Source organism: Mustela lutreola, chromosome 4 (assembly GCF_030435805.1).
Source record: "Mustela lutreola isolate mMusLut2 chromosome 4, mMusLut2.pri, whole genome shotgun sequence".
NCBI lineage: Eukaryota > Metazoa > Chordata > Mammalia > Carnivora > Mustelidae > Mustela > Mustela lutreola.
Window position 1 is genome coordinate 52,912,791 of NC_081293.1, and position 16,336 is coordinate 52,929,126.

At 47.2% G+C, this 16,336-nt stretch overlaps 1 protein-coding gene across 4 annotated transcripts; it reads left to right on the top strand.

Annotated features, from left to right (window-relative positions):
- The first annotated feature begins 152 nt into the window (after positions 1 to 152).
- On the top strand, positions 153 to 16,004 carry SYNPO2L (synaptopodin 2 like). Of its 4 annotated transcripts, XM_059169901.1 has the most exons (5): positions 153 to 232; positions 5,860 to 6,037; positions 7,696 to 7,847; positions 8,306 to 8,820; positions 12,232 to 16,004. In XM_059169901.1, exons 2-5 carry the CDS (start codon positions 6,008 to 6,010, stop codon positions 14,370 to 14,372), a joined length of 2,838 nt encoding a protein of 945 aa, XP_059025884.1. In that variant the 5' UTR covers positions 153 to 232; positions 5,860 to 6,007; the 3' UTR covers positions 14,373 to 16,004. The 4 variants fall into 4 exon arrangements, with proteins under 4 accessions (XP_059025884.1, XP_059025885.1, XP_059025883.1 ...); XM_059169902.1 differs by lacking the exon at positions 5,860 to 6,037 and having other exon boundaries at positions 178 to 232; XM_059169900.1 differs by lacking the exons at positions 153 to 232; positions 5,860 to 6,037 and adding an exon at positions 6,226 to 6,503.
- The last annotated feature ends 332 nt before the right edge of the window (positions 16,005 to 16,336 follow it).

Genomic DNA, 16,336 nt, shown 5'->3' on the forward strand with positions numbered 1-16,336 from the left:
AGCTACAATTCCTGGAGTAATTATTACCCCATTTAATGAATAACAATATTCTAGCTAATAGTTGTAGGATTTTTAAAAATACACATGACTTCACTTAATTCTTTGTATAACAGTTACTCATTTAACAATTTTCATTTTATTTTCTTTCATTAGCACTGCTGTGTGCCAAGCCATCTTCTTGGTTCTGGAAATACAGTAGTGAACAAAAGTTCTTGCTCTCCTGTGATTGACAGTAAGTAACAGTTATTGTGAGTCATGAAGTGGTTCATTCATTGAAAAAAAAAAATTGCACCTCTGTTCTGTGCTGGAAGCTATATTAGGCACTGAGCATGCTTTAGTAAGCAGGCCAATTACTCCTGTCCTCAAGAGTCTATAGTTGAGTTCAGTGGTTCTCCAAGTGTGATCCTAGGATCAACAGTATCAGTATCACCTGGGAACCTGTTAGAAACACAAATATCAAACCCATTGTCGATATATTGAATCAGAAATTTGGGAGGTGAAACCCCGCAAGACAAGGTTTTAGGCCCTCCAGACAATTCAGTAGCATACTGAAGACTGAGACCTACCAGTCTAGATTAGTAATTTGCCAAATTCAATTAATATTTGTTGAGCACCTGTCTTAGGCTATGCCATTTGCTAAGCATTCTCACATAATTTATCCCATTTAATTCTCGTATCAGCATAGGAAAAATATTTATTGTATTTATAAATATATATGTATATATTATATACATACTATAATATATGAATATATTAGTAGATTATTTCATTACATAATCATCTAATCCTGTACATATTACTATATGTAATTAATTATATTACATATTACTATATGTAATTACATATTACTACATGTAATTGTATTACTATTATAATTAATTCATATATTACATGTACATATATTACTATATGTGATTAATTATATTGCTATATGTATTAAATATACAAAATATATTAGTAGATTATTTCATTACACAGTCATCTAATCCTGTATTCACTGTCTTATTTTAGGGAATTAGTAGCTTTAAAATTTTTCCAGGTCTGGGTGGCTCAGTCAGTTAAGTGTCTGCCTTTGTCTCAGGTCATGATCTCAGGGTCCTGAGATGGAGCCCCACATCCAGTTCTCTGCTCGGCAGCTGCCTCTCCCTATCCGACTGCCTGCTGCTCTGCCTACTTGTGCGCGCTCTCCTCTCTCTCTCTGTCAAATAAATAAATAATATCTTTTTTAAAAAAATTAAATAAATAAAATAAAATTTTTTCAGGTGAGGGGCACCTGACTTCCCCAGTCAGTAAGGCATGCAACTCTTCATCTCAGGGCTGTAAGTTCAAGCCTCACACTGGGTATGGAGACTACTTAAACATAAAATCTTTTAAGAAAAATTTTTTTGCCAGGTGATTCTAATGTGCACTCAAGCTTAATTGAAAGTCGCTGGTATTGGGGCGCCTGGGTGGCTCAGTGGGTTAAAGCCTCTGCCTTCGGCTCAGGTCATGATCCCAGGGTTCTAGGATCAATTCCCGCATCGGGCTCTCTGCTCAACAGAAGCCTGCTTCCCTTCCTCTCTCTCTGCCTGCCTCTCTGCCTGCTTGTGATCTCTGTCTGTCAAATAAATAAATAAAATCTTAAAAAAAAAAAAAAGGAAAATCGCTGGTATTGCACAATGGCTGACATGTAGCAAGTAATAAATACTTGACTAGTGAGTGAGAGGATATTTAGAGGGGCTCCTGGGTGGCTCAGTCGGTTAAGCATTTGAATCTTGATTTCCGCTCAGGTCATGATCTTGGGGTCATGGTCTCAGAGTTGTGAGATCAAGCCCTACATCGGGCTCTGCACTGGTTGTGGAGCCTACTTAAGATTCTCTCTCTTCTGGTTGCCTGGGTGGCTCAGGGGTTTAAGCCTCTGCCTTCAGCTCAGGTCATGTTCTCAGGGTCCTGGGATCAAGCCCTGCATCGGGCTCTCTGCTCAGCAGGGAGCCTGCTTCCCCATCTCTCTCTCTGCCTGCTTACTTGTGATCTCTCTCTTTCTGTCAAATAAATAGATAAAAATCTTTAAAAAAAAAAAAAAAGAGAGAGAGAGAGATTCTCTCTCTTCCTCTCCCTCTGCCCCTCCCCCAGTTTTTTCTCTCTCTCTCTAAAATAATAATAATAATAAAATTTAAATTTTGAGAAAGGACATTTAGATACTCTTTTAACTGATTAGGTCAAGTTACTGCCCAAGATAATAAATGGTGGAGCAAGATTCCAAGTCCAGTCTAGACACTAAGCCCCAAGTATTTTCTGACTACATGATTCACCAAGGCAAACAGCATTTAGCACACCAGTAGAGCAGCTATTCCAGGAAACTCTAAAGCTTTGGATAACTCTACTTACAGCATCATTATGTTATGATCTATAACAGAAAGAGATCTCTTCGACTACATTCATTGAATGGAAACCTAAAAATAAGTAAAAATTTTATTATTCACATGGGTTAGCATGTTTATGGCACACCATCTGTAGCCATCTTTCCATGACCAGCCAACATTTACTGAGCACCCATCACATCAGGCATTGCTCTCTGGCCTGTTGATGGGCTATTGCATATAGTCCTTTCAAATTTCTCACCGTCTAGGAGGAAGACAGGCCTATAAATAAGCTACAATATTGACTGAGAAATGCAATAAAAATATGAATGAGATACATATGTTGCCCAGAGAAAGGAAGGATTAATTCTATAGGAAGGAAATTGGGAGATGGGCAGGAAAGGCTTTATGGAAGAGGCAAGAATTCAAGTGGGGTAGGGCTGATTAGAATTCCTCTACATTGCCCACCATTGCACATTAGAATCATCTGCGGTACTTCTTTTTTTAAGATTTATTTATTTATTTATTTATTTGAGAGAGAGAGAGGAAGAGAGAGAGTACACAAGCAAGGGGAGAGGTAGAGGAGAAGCAGACTCCCTGATGAACAGGGAGCCCAAGGTGGGCTCAATCTCCTGACCAGGAAGATCATCACCTGAGCTGAAAGGAAGAGTCAAATGCTTAACCAACTGAGCCACCCAGGCACCCCTTCTGTGGTACTTTTTAAAATGGCAAAACTAGGTGCAGCAACATGGATGGATCTAGAAGGTATAATGCTAACTGAAATAAGTCAGAAAAAGACAAATATCATATGATTTCATTCATATGTAGAATTTAAGAAGTAAAATAGATGAACAGAGAAAAAAGTAATAATAGACTTATATATTGTATATTTATATAAATTTTATTTATATATTATTATATTTATTTATATATTATATATTTTATTTATATATCATTTATATAAATAAGACTATATATACACATATATTTATATATATATAACTTATATATAAAAAAGACAATAGAGAATAAACTGATGGTTTCCAGAAAGGAAGTAGGTGGAGGAATAGGTGAAATAGATGAACTGATGACCACTGAGTAATGTATAGAATTGTGAAATCACTATATCGTACATCTGAAACTAACACTGTAACACTGTATGTTAACTATTATATGGGAATTAAAATAAATAAACCAATAAATAAATAAATTTTAAAAGAAGGAAAAATGTACAAGATTTATACGAAGAAAATTTAAAACATTTCTGAGGAACATAAGATCAAAACAAATGTAAGTGCATCCCATTCATTCATTCATTCATTCACTAAAAATAGCACTTATAGCATGCCAGGCATTTTTCTAGGCTTTGGAGATACAAAACTGAACAAAACAGAGAAAAATCCTTGCCATCTAGGAATATTCCAGCAGGTAGCAGAATCTAACATGAAAAATATGTCAATTCTCCCTAAATTAATCTATAAAGTTCACAATACCAATAAAAATGCCAATAAAGGGGAACCTGGGTGGCTCAGTCAATTAAACTTCTGCCTTCAGCTCAGGTCATAATTTCAGGGCTCTGGGATGGAGCCTAGTGACAGGCTCCCTGCTCCTGGGGAAGTCAGCTTGTCCCTCGTCCTCTCCCCCTCTGCCCTTCTGCCCCACTCCAGCTCTCTCCCTCTCTCTCAAGTAAATAAATAAACAAATAAATTTAAAATGCCAATAATATTTTGAGGAAGCAAGATATATTTAATATTACTGCAAAAATGGAATGTGCATCCTTGCAAAGATTCTGTAAAAAAACAAACAAACAAACAGAAAACAAAATCCAAAGTATACTGTGATCCCAAACCTATTTAATGTTGATATGAAAGAATAGAGAGAGCCTGTCCATGATGCCAACCTGAATGAGGTATTAGAGTTATGACTCAATGTTACACTATCAATCATTTCTTCCCAAGAGGGAATATAAAAAGAGCCAGATATCCCGGAACAGTGAGCCTTGAGTGGGAAGGCTGGCAAAGCTTCTGTGTCTACCTCCCAGACATTAGTCAGAGTCTCGATCTGCTTGGATATATCAGAGGAAAAAAGGAAAAAAAAAAAAAAAAAACAAGAAAGGGAAAGAGGGAGGGAGAAAAGAAAGGAAAGGAAAAGAAAAGAGAACAAAAAAGAAAAAAGAAATAGCATAGACTTAGGACATTTCAGAACCCATTGTTAGGCTCTCTTAGTGTTTCGTGATACTGGCTTGCATAAAATAAAGGTATGGCAGAAGGATCATGTTCTGAGGCACTTGGGTGGCTCAGCACGTTAAGCCTCTGCCTTCAGCTCAGGTCAAGATCTCAGGGTTCTAGGATCAAGCCCCCCATCCGGCTCTCTGCTTAGCAGGGAGCCTGCTTGCCCCGCCCCTCCCCATTTTTAAAAAGATTTTATTTATTTATTTGACAGAGAGAGAGAGATCAAAAGTAGTCAGAGAGGCAGGCAGAGGGGGAGGGGGAAGCAGACTCCCTGCTGAGCAGAGAGCCCGATGCGGGGCTCAGATCCCAGGACCCTGAGATCATGACCTGAGCAGAGGCTTAACCCACTGAGCCACCCAGGTGCCCCTTCCCCCACCTCTTTGCCTGCCTCTCTGCCTATTTGTGATTTCTCTGTCTCTGTCAAATAAATAAATGAAATCTTTAAAAGAGAGAGAGAAAAAAAGAGAGAGGGGGACTAAGGTGTTAAGATGACAATTACGCCTTCATTTAAAAACAATAATAGGGCGCCTGGGTGGCTCAGTGGGTTGAGCCGCTGCCTTCGGCTCGGGTCATGATCTCAGGGTCCTGGGATCGAGCCCCGCATTGGGCTCTCTGCTCAGCAGGGAGCCTGCTTCCCTTCCTCTCTGCCTGCCTCTCTGCCTACTTGTGATCTCTGTCTGTCAAATAAATAAATAAAATCTTTAAAAAAAAAAAAAAGTAGAATTAGGCTTAGACTAGAAAAGAGAGTTAATTCTAATTTTTGGCAAGTCCCTAAAATTCAGGGACTAAATGAACAGGGAATCGCAAAGTGGACAATTACAAGAGTTGCTGAAAGCGGGAAAACGTTAAAAAAATAAAACAGAAAAAAAAATGAGGGGTGCTTGGGTGGCTCAGTAGGTTAAGCCTCTGCCTTCAGCTCTGGTCTTGATCCCAGTGTCCTAGGATCGAGGACCACATCGGGCTCTCTCCTCAGCGGAGAGCCTGCTTCCTCCTCTCTCTCTCTCTCTGCCTGTGTCTCTGCCTGCTTGTGATCTCTGTCTGTCAAATAAATAAATAAAATCTTAAAAAAAAAAAAACCAACTAAATGAAATAAAACAGCAATACTGGGTATCAGACCAATAAATTCTGAATTCCTAGAGCTGAGACCTGGGAATCATTATATATACACATTAATAGACTATTTTGTTATATAATCCTATATGGCGTCTCACATTTGGAAGCCAGGAGCTTTAAAAGCTATACTGTACTCAGCACTGCAGTGAGTTATGGATCTCCATTTTGATTAACAGGCGCATTAATACAGCAGGGGGCACACTACTTCTGGGGAGCCTGTGAACTTAAGGGACAAGTCCAGCCACTCCTTGCCATGGAACTGAAGCCCCTGCTGCTGCCACTTTGAAATGAGTTTTGGAGGAAAGCAGTTGGGATTTATCTGTGATGCTATCAGGGAAGGCCCAGTCTCTGAAAGTATGTATATTAGTTGGAGCTAGTACTCTGAGTCCTGAGTGAAAGACCCATGTAGGAGAATGCGAGAAAGGGGAGGGCAGAAGTTTTTACTATAATTAGCTTTGGATGTAATACAGCTGGGGGAGGGAAGGGAGTAGAGCCGGCAACTATTTTGAGCAGGGCTCAGATTGACAGGACATGTGTGCTGGACTGTACTGATCCCAGGGCCAAGTTGCCTGCCTGTGGTGTGTGGTGTGGGGGGGAAGGCCTGGGGCAGCAGGAGTAGGACAGCCATACAGACAGGCCGGACGGGGTACCAGCGCCTCGACTTCTCTCCCTGGGACACTATCCAAACTCCGAGGGCCTTGGGCCAAGCTGAGCGATGGGTGCTGAGGAGAAGGTGCTGGTCACATTGTCAGGGGGAGCCCCCTGGGGTTTCCGACTTCAGGGGGGGGCCGAGCAGAGGAAACCTTTACAGGTGTCCAAGGTAAGGGAGAGCCCCTATGATTGAGGTTTCAGGGAAAGGGGAACCCAGGGGAATCTGGAAAGAGTCATGTGGCGGCCTTTGGGGGAGAGATGGGAGGCTGTGGAGAAGAGGAGTGGGGGTGGGCAGGTGGGCAGGGAAGCATGCTCGTCTGGTAGGAGGAGTAGTTTCTAAGCACAAGCTTCTTATGGGGGGTTGGAGGGCTCTTAGAGAAGAATTCCTGGCTTCTGGGAGCAGAAAAAAAAGAAAGACTGCCTCAGTTCTTTGTGGTACCATCGAAGCAGGGGCCCAGGTCTGGCCGTCCAGTCTTTGCATTCCTGACTCTATGCCTCTCCTCCAAATTCCATGAATATAGGGAAGATTCTAATTTTTCTTTAACTATATTGGTATGTGATGAGCTGAGGCTATGTTACTCAGTCCTGCCCTACCCTGCCCTACCCTGCCCAGGCCTTCAGGGCTCCTCTTTCCCATCACCAGACCCTTTCTCTCATGAGGCAAGACTTTTTAGGTGCTAGGAGGGTTATGGCAAGGTCTGGCCTGTCAGATGAAGCTGTTAAGTGGTTTCACCATACAGGCTTAGTTTTCTCATCTATAACATGTGGGTAATAACAGTACCTACTTCATAGAACCATTCTCAGGATTAAATGCAATAATACATTTAGAATGCTTGGCACCATACCTAACATTTAGCAACCACTCAACAAATGATAGCCATTACCACTATTATTATTACTTTCCCATATGTATATCTGTGTGCACACGTGGCATACATATACATACACAGCTACAGTCTCCCCAGGATCTGCTAGACTCCCTCCAGTCTGGAATAATGTTCTAAAATCTTGACTGTGTAGGTAATGGCCTAGAAGAGAACCATTAGCTAGTAAAGATACTGCCCTTGAAAGGAAATCTTTAAGGGATCCAACTGCCATTTCTAGTACCTCCGCTCTGCAGTTTTCCCCAAGCCTCTTTGATCTGGTGATTACCCTGCCTCCCCTCATATGATGTATGATGTATATTACTCCCTTCTTCCCTCTAGATAGGCCCCCTCAACTGCAGCTCCATGTTCCTCCCCATCCTTTCTTACCCTGCAAAGTATATCCCCTCCATCCATAGGTCCTTGCTGTCCTGACTCCTTTCATTCTATTCCCACTTAGAGCCCTCCCTCACCTACAATCTCTCCTCCCAACCTCAGATCCGAAGACGGAGCCAGGCTGGCAGAGCAGGACTCCGAGAGAGGGACCAGCTTTTAGCCATCAACGGGGTCTCCTGCACCAGCCTCTCTCATGCCAGTGCCATGAGCCTCATTGATGCCTCAGGGAGTCAACTTGTCCTCACAGTGCGGAGGTATGGAGCCCTCCCACCCCAGCCCAGCTCACCCCCCCAGCCCAGGGCTCCCAATCCTTGTCTCAGCTCTATGTCTTACTGGCCTGGCTTCAGCTACTAAGTGCCCACTTCTGCTTGTAAGTTTGTGCTGGAGTATAGATGTTTGTCAGTGCCTCCCAGGGGGTTCCAGTGTATCTGCAATTAAGGGATGGGGGTGTCAAGTGGGTATTTGAGTTTACGCGCTTACTTTGAGCCCACGTCGAGCCCTTGTCTGTCTCCTTACCATCTCATCTCCCTCTAAGCCAATGTCCACTCACAGCCCTTCCAGCACATTTGCCTCCCAGTTTGCCTGCAGATCCCCACTCTTCCCTGCCTATTCATTCAGTCCCCTCCCTCCCTTCCTTCTCCCATCCCTCTGGATCTCACTAGCTGTCAGTCACCCAGCCCATTTCTCAAGTCCTGTCCTCTTTCCCATCCAGGGTAGAGGATGAGGGGCCTGTGCGGTCTCCATCCCCTGGTGAGCTTCAGGTGTTATCACCCTTATCTCCACTGAGTCCTGAGCCCCCTGGCGCTCCAGTCCCCCAGCCTCTTCAGCCTGGGAGCCTCCTCTCGCCCCCTGACAGTGAAGCTTACTACGGAGAGACAGACAGTGATGCAGATGGCCCTGCCGCCCAGGAGAAGCCCCGCCGACCCCGCCGCAGAGGCCCCACGAGGCCCTCCCCTCCGGGAGCCCTACCTGATGAGGTCTACCTATCCGACAGCCCTGCAGAGCCAGCACGTGCAGCCGCTAGTCCTCCCAGTCAGGGTGACAGCCGTGTGAGCTCCCCATCTTGGGAGGGTGGGACAGCCCTTCAGCTACCCCCAGCCGAGGCCCTGCTGTTGCCCCACGGCCCCCTCCGGCCTGGGCCTCATCTCATCCCTATGGTGGGGCCTGTTCCCCACCCGGTGGCAGAAGACCTCACTACTACCTACACCCAGAAGGCCAAGCAAGCCAGTAAGTGCCCAAACCCTTTTTTCCCTAGCCAGGATCCTTCGGTCTGAATCCTAAATCTACCTCTCCATAACCATCTTTATGCTTTCTTTGGATATAGTCCTGGGGACAAGTGGAGAAGAGAGATGAGTAGAAGGGGGAAATAATTATTCTCACAATCCCCATTATTTTTACTGTTTGAACCAGTCTGGCAAAAGGTGTAGGTGGTTCAATCCAACCCAGGAACAGAGTGAGTAGGGAAGTTGGAAAGGGACATGAAATCAACAAAGGGTTTGCTTTTTGTTGTTGCTCTGATTTTGCTAAGTGTAGGACAGGTGAGGGCAGAGTTCAGACATGATGCAGGGGGGGTTTTTGGAAGCAGGGCAGGGGCTTTTCAGTGTTAATTTCAGGCATAGCATCAGAGCTACCTTTAACCTTTCTAAATTCATCTGCATTCCTGGGGACTGGGAGCATATGGGATAGTCATGAGATCCCTAGGAAGTGGTAGAGGGAGGGATCTTCAACTCCTTATCTCCTGCAAGAATGTAAGCCTGGGCAGAAAAAGCCAGTACCACTTATCTCAAGCTCTTTGCTATTTTTGATGTGAGCTACAGAACAAGGTCTAATGGTGAACTTTCTCCCTGTCCCATGCCTTTACTCCGGAGAGTTTTTCTTGTCATGTTGAAAATCTAGGATTACCCCCTCTGGTTCTCATCTCTCATTCCTCCCCTCTACCATTCTGATTTCTGATCCGTAGAGTTTTGTGTGTCTAAGTCTGGAACGGGGCTAAGGACATTGATTTAGAGTCTGACATCCCTGAGAATGTCCAATATCCCACAAAGAAATTCCAGATGCATGCCCAGGATCCCATGCTTATCCCCAATTCTCATTTTAGCACCCCTCCCTTCCTATGGTGCTGGGTAAGACTGCAGTTAGTTGCTCAGGGATATTTTTAGCCAAGCAGACCTCATTGTCCAGTGGGGTGGGGGTGGGAGGAAGGGTAGGCAGGTGTCCACGTCCATCACACCGGGGCTTGTGGGGCAGCAGAGAAAAGGGAGGGGGCTAGGCTCCAAAAATAGCACAGTGAGCTCATTCAGCTGCCAGTGCTGGGGACAAGACAAAGGGGCTTTAAAAGGCGTGGGGGGTGGCTCAGGCTGGTCCTGCTCCAGCCAACACTGCATTTCTCGGCATGGAAACCTTTGAGCCCATCAGCCAAGAGCCCTTCAGCCAAGCCAGCTGCAACAAAGCCCCAGATCCAGCTTCTGGGCTCCAGGACCCATTCTATGCAGGTACTACCCTCCCATAGCCAAGAGAGTTCTGGGATTTAGAATGGAGGGGAATACATCAAAGGTTTAGGAAGGGATGTCTTTGGGCAAGGTCTTATTCCCTTATTCCTTCCTCCTTTTTGATTTCTTCTTCCTTCTTTTCTCAGGAGAGTTTCACTGCCCCTTTCTCAGAATGGGCTGATGCTATGGCCACATGTCAAAGGGGTTTGTGACCGCATGAGCTATAGAAAACTCATGGGGAGGGAGTGTGTGTGAGAGAAAGAAGTGTGAATCTGTGAATACATGAAGGCTTATATATGGGAATCCATGGAAGAATATATGTGTGAACAAGCAAGTGTCTGTATACATGTGTACCTGGTGTCAAGAAAGCTTTAATAGTCATATTTACTCACCGTGGGCCTCAGGGCTGCCATGAAATGCTAAATTTACCTACACTACCTCATTTAGTCCTCATAGCAATCCTATGAGATAGCCATTATCATGCTCATTTATCAATGAGGAAAATGAACTTCAATGAAGTGAGGTAACTCTACCAAGAACCAAAAACCTGAACCGAACCCTGACTCCAGTGCCTATCTCTCAGGCACAGCACAATTCTGTAGTACAAATGTTGGGATGGGTGGCATGAAAGCCCTAACTAGAAAGGAGCTTGGTATCTTGAGTGGAAAGTGATGGAATTTCAAAAAATTTTCAGGAGGAACTGGGGATCATAGATCAGAGAGAATCTGTGCCTAAGGCAGGATTCTAGCAGCAGGGCAGGCTCTCCCATTTCCTGGCCCACCTCCCAGGCACCACATGGCATAGGAAGCCCTGCCCAGGTTCCCCTTCATACCTAGTCCTTGTGTGGCTGCCTGTTAGTGGCTCTCTACCTAGAAGGCTGACCCCCAAAGAAGCCCACCCCACTCCAACCCCAGCTGGGTGGGGGTTGGTGGTGGAATATATTTAGCTGGTGACCTTGAGATATCCTAAGGATTTGGAGGGTTACACTGGAGAGCAGCATTCTGGCTTTTCCTGCATCTCGGATCTGAGGCTATCCCTGGCTGTGAGTAGCAGGGGTGTGAAGTACAGAGGGGTCCCCTGGTGGTTGGAAGGCCAGTATCAGTTGTAAAATTTTGTCCAAACTGCAGGGTCTCTGCAGGGGCAACTAGGAAGGAGTATGCATGTGTGTGAAGGTATTTGAGTGACTGTGTTTTTGTGGGGGTACATGTGTATTTATATGTGTATATGTGAACTAGGGTGTATATAAGCTGGGGTATATATGAATGAGAGAGAAAAGTACATATGAGAGAATATGCCCATAACTGCCTCCACTATACCTGTATTCTTGTTTTTAAAGATTTTTATTTATTTTAAAGAGAAAGAGATCACAAGTAGGCAGGCAGAGAGAGAAAGGGAAGAAGGCTCCCTGCTGAGCAGAGAGCCTGATGCGGGATTTGATCCCAGGACCCTGAGATCATGACCTGAGCTGAAGGCAGATGCCTAACCCACTGAGCCACCCAGGTGCCCCTAGGCCCATATTCTTGTTGAACTGTGTGGTGGGAGTTATTTCCATGAATGTGTATGATTGTGCACTACATAATGTGGGTGGAATTGTGAGTAAAGATCCTTCTTCCTAAGGGTCCTTTGTGTCCCTATCATAAGGGGTGGGAAGAGGAGATAAGTCCCTAAGTTGCTGAAAAAAACCCTAACATGGTCTCATTTTATCTTTCCCTGGGACCTGCCTCATCTCCCTGGCTGCCATGGGAAGTGATTGTCCTCTACCCTGCCCCCCACCCCCAGCATTGCCAGCCAGCCAGGAATGGTGGGAGGCAGGGGAATAATGTATGCAGGGTGGATAAGAGCACATCTCTGGGGAGATAGAAGCAGAGTAGATGGGAGAGAGGTTAGTAGAAGAGCTGTGATTAGAGTGGTGTCAGGGAGCCAACTAGACTCTGCCTTCCCTTCAACTGTCCTTGGTTTCACCTTTCACCTACCACTCTGTCCCAAGTCGGAGGACTTTATTACAGGCAAGAGATACTGCGGATCAGGCCAGTTAAAAGACAGAAGGTGGGATGACTGCAGAAAGTGGCTGGGCTGGGGCTGGGGTGAAAGCCGTGGGGAACAGGACTAGAAGAGGTTCACTGACCATTCTCCCTCCCGGCCTCCTCAGAACTGCAACGCGCAGAGAGTCTCCAAGAGAAGAGTGTGAAGGAGGCCAAGACCAAATGCCGGACGATTGCATCCCTACTAACTGCAGCCCCTAATCCCCACTCCAAGGGGGTGCTTATGTTTAAGAAGCGACGGCAGAGAGCCAAGAAGTACACCCTAGTGAGCTTTGGGGCTGCAGCTGGGCCAGGTGCTGAGGAAGAAGACGGGGTCCCTCCAACGAGCGAGTCGGAGCTGGATGAGGAGGCCTTCTCTGACGCCCGCAGCCTCACCAACCAGTGCGACTGGGACAGCCCCTATCTGGACATGGAGCTGGCCAGGCCAGGCTCAGCTGCAGCAGAGGCCCAGGGCGGGCAGCTGAGTGAGGCCTCCGGCAGAGGGGCCCAGCTCTTTGAACAGCAGCGCCAGCGCACAGCCTCCAGCACCCAGGAGCCGGCCCAGGATGGGCCAGTAGCCATGCCCAACGGGCAGGGCCTGCAGTCACCACCTCGGGCCCACAGTGCTCCTCCGGAGGCGGCTATGCTCCTATCCAGCCCTTCACCAGCCCCTGTAGCTAGCCCTAGACTCTTCTTCCCAGGCGGTGGAGCCCCAACTCCAGCTCCAAACATCTTTAACCGGTCAGCCAAACCCTTTACCCTAGGCCTACAAGGGCAGCGGCCAGGTACCACTTCGGTTATTTTCCGGCCCTTGGCTCCCAAGAGGGCGAGCGAAAGCCTGGGAGGCTTCAGCTCCACCCCACCGCCCTTCCAGTCCCCTCCACAGGGACCCACCCCTCTGTCCAGCCACGTGCCAGCCTCCGGTTCCCCCATCACTCCACGCTCCTCAGGCCCCGTGACAGCCACCAGTTCCCTGTACATCCCAGCCCCCAATCGTCCTGTAACGCCAGGAGGAACCCCAGAGCCTCCCGCTCCTCCTAGCGCCGCTGCCATGACCTCCACCGCTTCTATCTTCCTATCGGCCCCTCTGCGACCCTCTGCGCACCCAGAGGCTCCCGCCCCAGGCCCCGGGGCACCTGAGCCCCCCAGCGCTCGGGAGCAGCGCATCTCCGTGCCAGCTGCCCGCACTGGTATTCTCCAGGAGGCCCGGCGACGGGGAACCCGGAAGCAGATGTTTCGTCCGGGAAAGGAGGAGACGAAGAACTCGCCCAACCCCGAGCTGCTATCGTTGGTGCAGAACCTGGATGAAAAACCCCGGGCCGGCGGAGCGGAATCCGGTCCAGAGGAGGATGCTCTGAGTCTCGGGGCTGAAGCCTGCAACTTCATGCAGCCACCAGGGGGCAGGAGTTACAAGACTCCGTCTCACGTGACACCTAAAACCCCTCCTCCAATGGCACCCAAGACTCCGCCCCCGATGGCTCCCAAGACTCCACCTCCAGTGGCTCCTAAACCCCTGTCTCGAGGGTTCCTTGATGGCCTAGTGAATGGGGCAGCGCCTTTGGCTGCAATCTCTGAGCCCACAAGGCTTCAGGGCAGGGGTGGGGAGCTGTTTGCCAAGCGGCAAAGCCGAGCAGACAGGTATGTGGTGGAAGCTACACCTAGTGCTGGCCTTGGCCTTGGCCCTCGTCCCAGAAGCCCTTCCCCTACACCCTCACTGCCCCCTTCCTGGAAATATTCACCCAACATCCGTGCCCCACCTCCTATTGCTTACAACCCACTGCTTTCACCCTTCTTCCCCCAGGCTGCCCGAACTCTCCCTAATAAGGCCCAGTCCCAGGGTCCTCGGGCGACCCCCAAGCAGGGTATCAAGGCCCTGGATTTCATGCGGCACCAGCCCTACCAACTTAAAACTGCCATGTTCTGTTTCGATGAGGTTCCCCAAACTCCTGGCCCCAGCTCCTTAGGGCCCCCCAAAACTGCCCGAGTGCAGGAGATCCGCCGATTTTCCACTCCAGCACCCCAGCCCACTGCAGAACCCCTGGCCCCCACTGTACTAGCCCCCCGAGCAGCCACTACATTGGATGAGCCCATCTGGAGAGCAGAGCTGGCCTCAACCCCTGTCCTTAGCCCAGCGCCTCCTCCAGAGTCTCCCAGGGGTCTTGGGACTTCCCCCAGCTCCTGTGGCTTCCAGGTAGCCAGGCCCCGGTTCTCAGCCACCAGAACTGGATTGCAGGCTCATGTGTGGAGGCCAGGGGCAGGCCACCACTGAGCAGGGCACAGCTCCCAGGACCAAGGAGAGATGGAACACCCAATTCCTAAAGTTGCTTCTCCTACCTATCCCATGTCCTCTCTCAGGCATTTGGAGGCTAAATTCCCTCCTGCCAGAGATAGTTTTGGAGTTGGTGTCCCATCCTCCTGGCTCCCAACCTCCCTGCTGCTTTGTAACCTATTATCTGTGCTTCTCTTTGTCTCTGTAGTTCCTTGCGTCAATCTCTCTATCTCAGTCTGCACCCATGCCCCTCCGCTGGTCTCTATTTCTCTACATTTGTGCTTTCTGTGAACCTCATTTTAACATTCAATGAGAAGCACATGGAGAAGTTACTAGTGAGACCTCAAGCAAGAAGCTCACCATCAGTCAAGACTCAAAGGGACTGACTTGCTCTCTGTTTGCTCTAAATCCCTTGCTACTCCTCACTCTCATTTCCCAAGCTTGGCTGGCATATATCTAGATATGTATGTGAGCGTGTGTGTGTATGTGCAAGTGTGTTTGGCCACAGATGTGTTCTTATGCCTGGGGCAAGAGTAAGAGGAGTGGTCTAAATAAAAACCCAATCTGAGTCTTCCCTCTATACAGATTAAAGAAGGGTCAGATAGCCCCTCATGGAGAGTCTAGTGAGGAGAAAGAGACTGACTGAAATTTAAGACCAGTGCTTGTAGCAGGGGTATAGCATCTTGTGAAAATCACAGATTATGAGAAGACCTGAAGGGCAGGGGCAGTATGTAAGGGCTGAGTTATACCAGCTAGACCCAGAACAGAACTCAGAATTCTATTCAGGAGGTGCCTAGCTGGCTCAGTTGGAGAAGCATGTGACTCTTGATCTCAGGGTTGTGAGTTAGAGACCCACACTGGGGGCAGAGAGCACTTAAATGAATGAATGAATAAAATAAATAAATAAATAGTTCTATTCGTCAGGATTTCAGAAAGAGGCCATTTAAGAGGCCCACGCTGAGCTACAAGCTTCCAGGAAGTGAAAAAGAAAGGCAGAAAATTTCCTCTGGAATGGAAAAATGATTGGCTTCATTGCCTCATGCACCTGGGACAGAAAGGAGGGGAAAAGAGCTATGGTGTGGAAAGTGAGGCAGAAACCAGAAGCAGAGTGAATGAATGAAATTGACTGAGCCACAGGGAAAAGCATGAGTGGGTAGAGAGCAGTTTTGGCAGACAGGAGAGCTGGGTTTCAAGAAACTCACTGTGTACAACGGGGACTAGGAAAAAAATTGAGAGAGAAGAATGCATTTGTTAGAATGAGGACAGATGATGGTCGGAGGATGTGAGAGTGTGGGCTGAGTGTCAAAAGAATAAGTAGTGTCTGTTCTACCTTCTCTGAGTCTGTCCTTCTACCTTCTGCAGCTTGTCATGATGACCTGGGAAAGGGCAAGGAAATAACCCAGAGCCAAAACCTCTTTTCAGCCCAACCCAATCCCCCACACCCTAGCTGTTGTTCTTTTCAGCTTCAGGTCCTAATCTCTGATCCTAAATGGGTATGGACTCCCCTCTCACCGTGACCACCACCAGTCAGCCACGTTTGCTGCTTGATCTGGATTGTTTCCTTTGCATATTGAGTGTGAGTCACAGTACTTTGGTTTGTGCACAAGAATAAACTTAAGTTCCAAACCTTTTGTCGCCATCTTCTCTTGTAGTTTTATATCCAAATCCTGATTCTCCTCCATTTTTTCTAACCTGTTTCCTGATCTGATTCCTTACTTCTTTTTCCACTACTGCCATATTTTTCACTCTTTGTCCTTCACTCCCTGGTCTTTTGCTCTTCTTAGTAGTTCAGTCCCATTCAGATTTAGCCACCTCCACCATTCCCTTTGGTTCTCTCTCCCCACATTCTTTACCCAGATTCTTTCCTTTTCCATCTCCTGCTCCATACTTCCCAGTCAAGTCCTCAATTTCAGAACCAAGAGGAGTGGAAAGGCCCTTGGAGCTTTTGCCATCATCATTTCCTA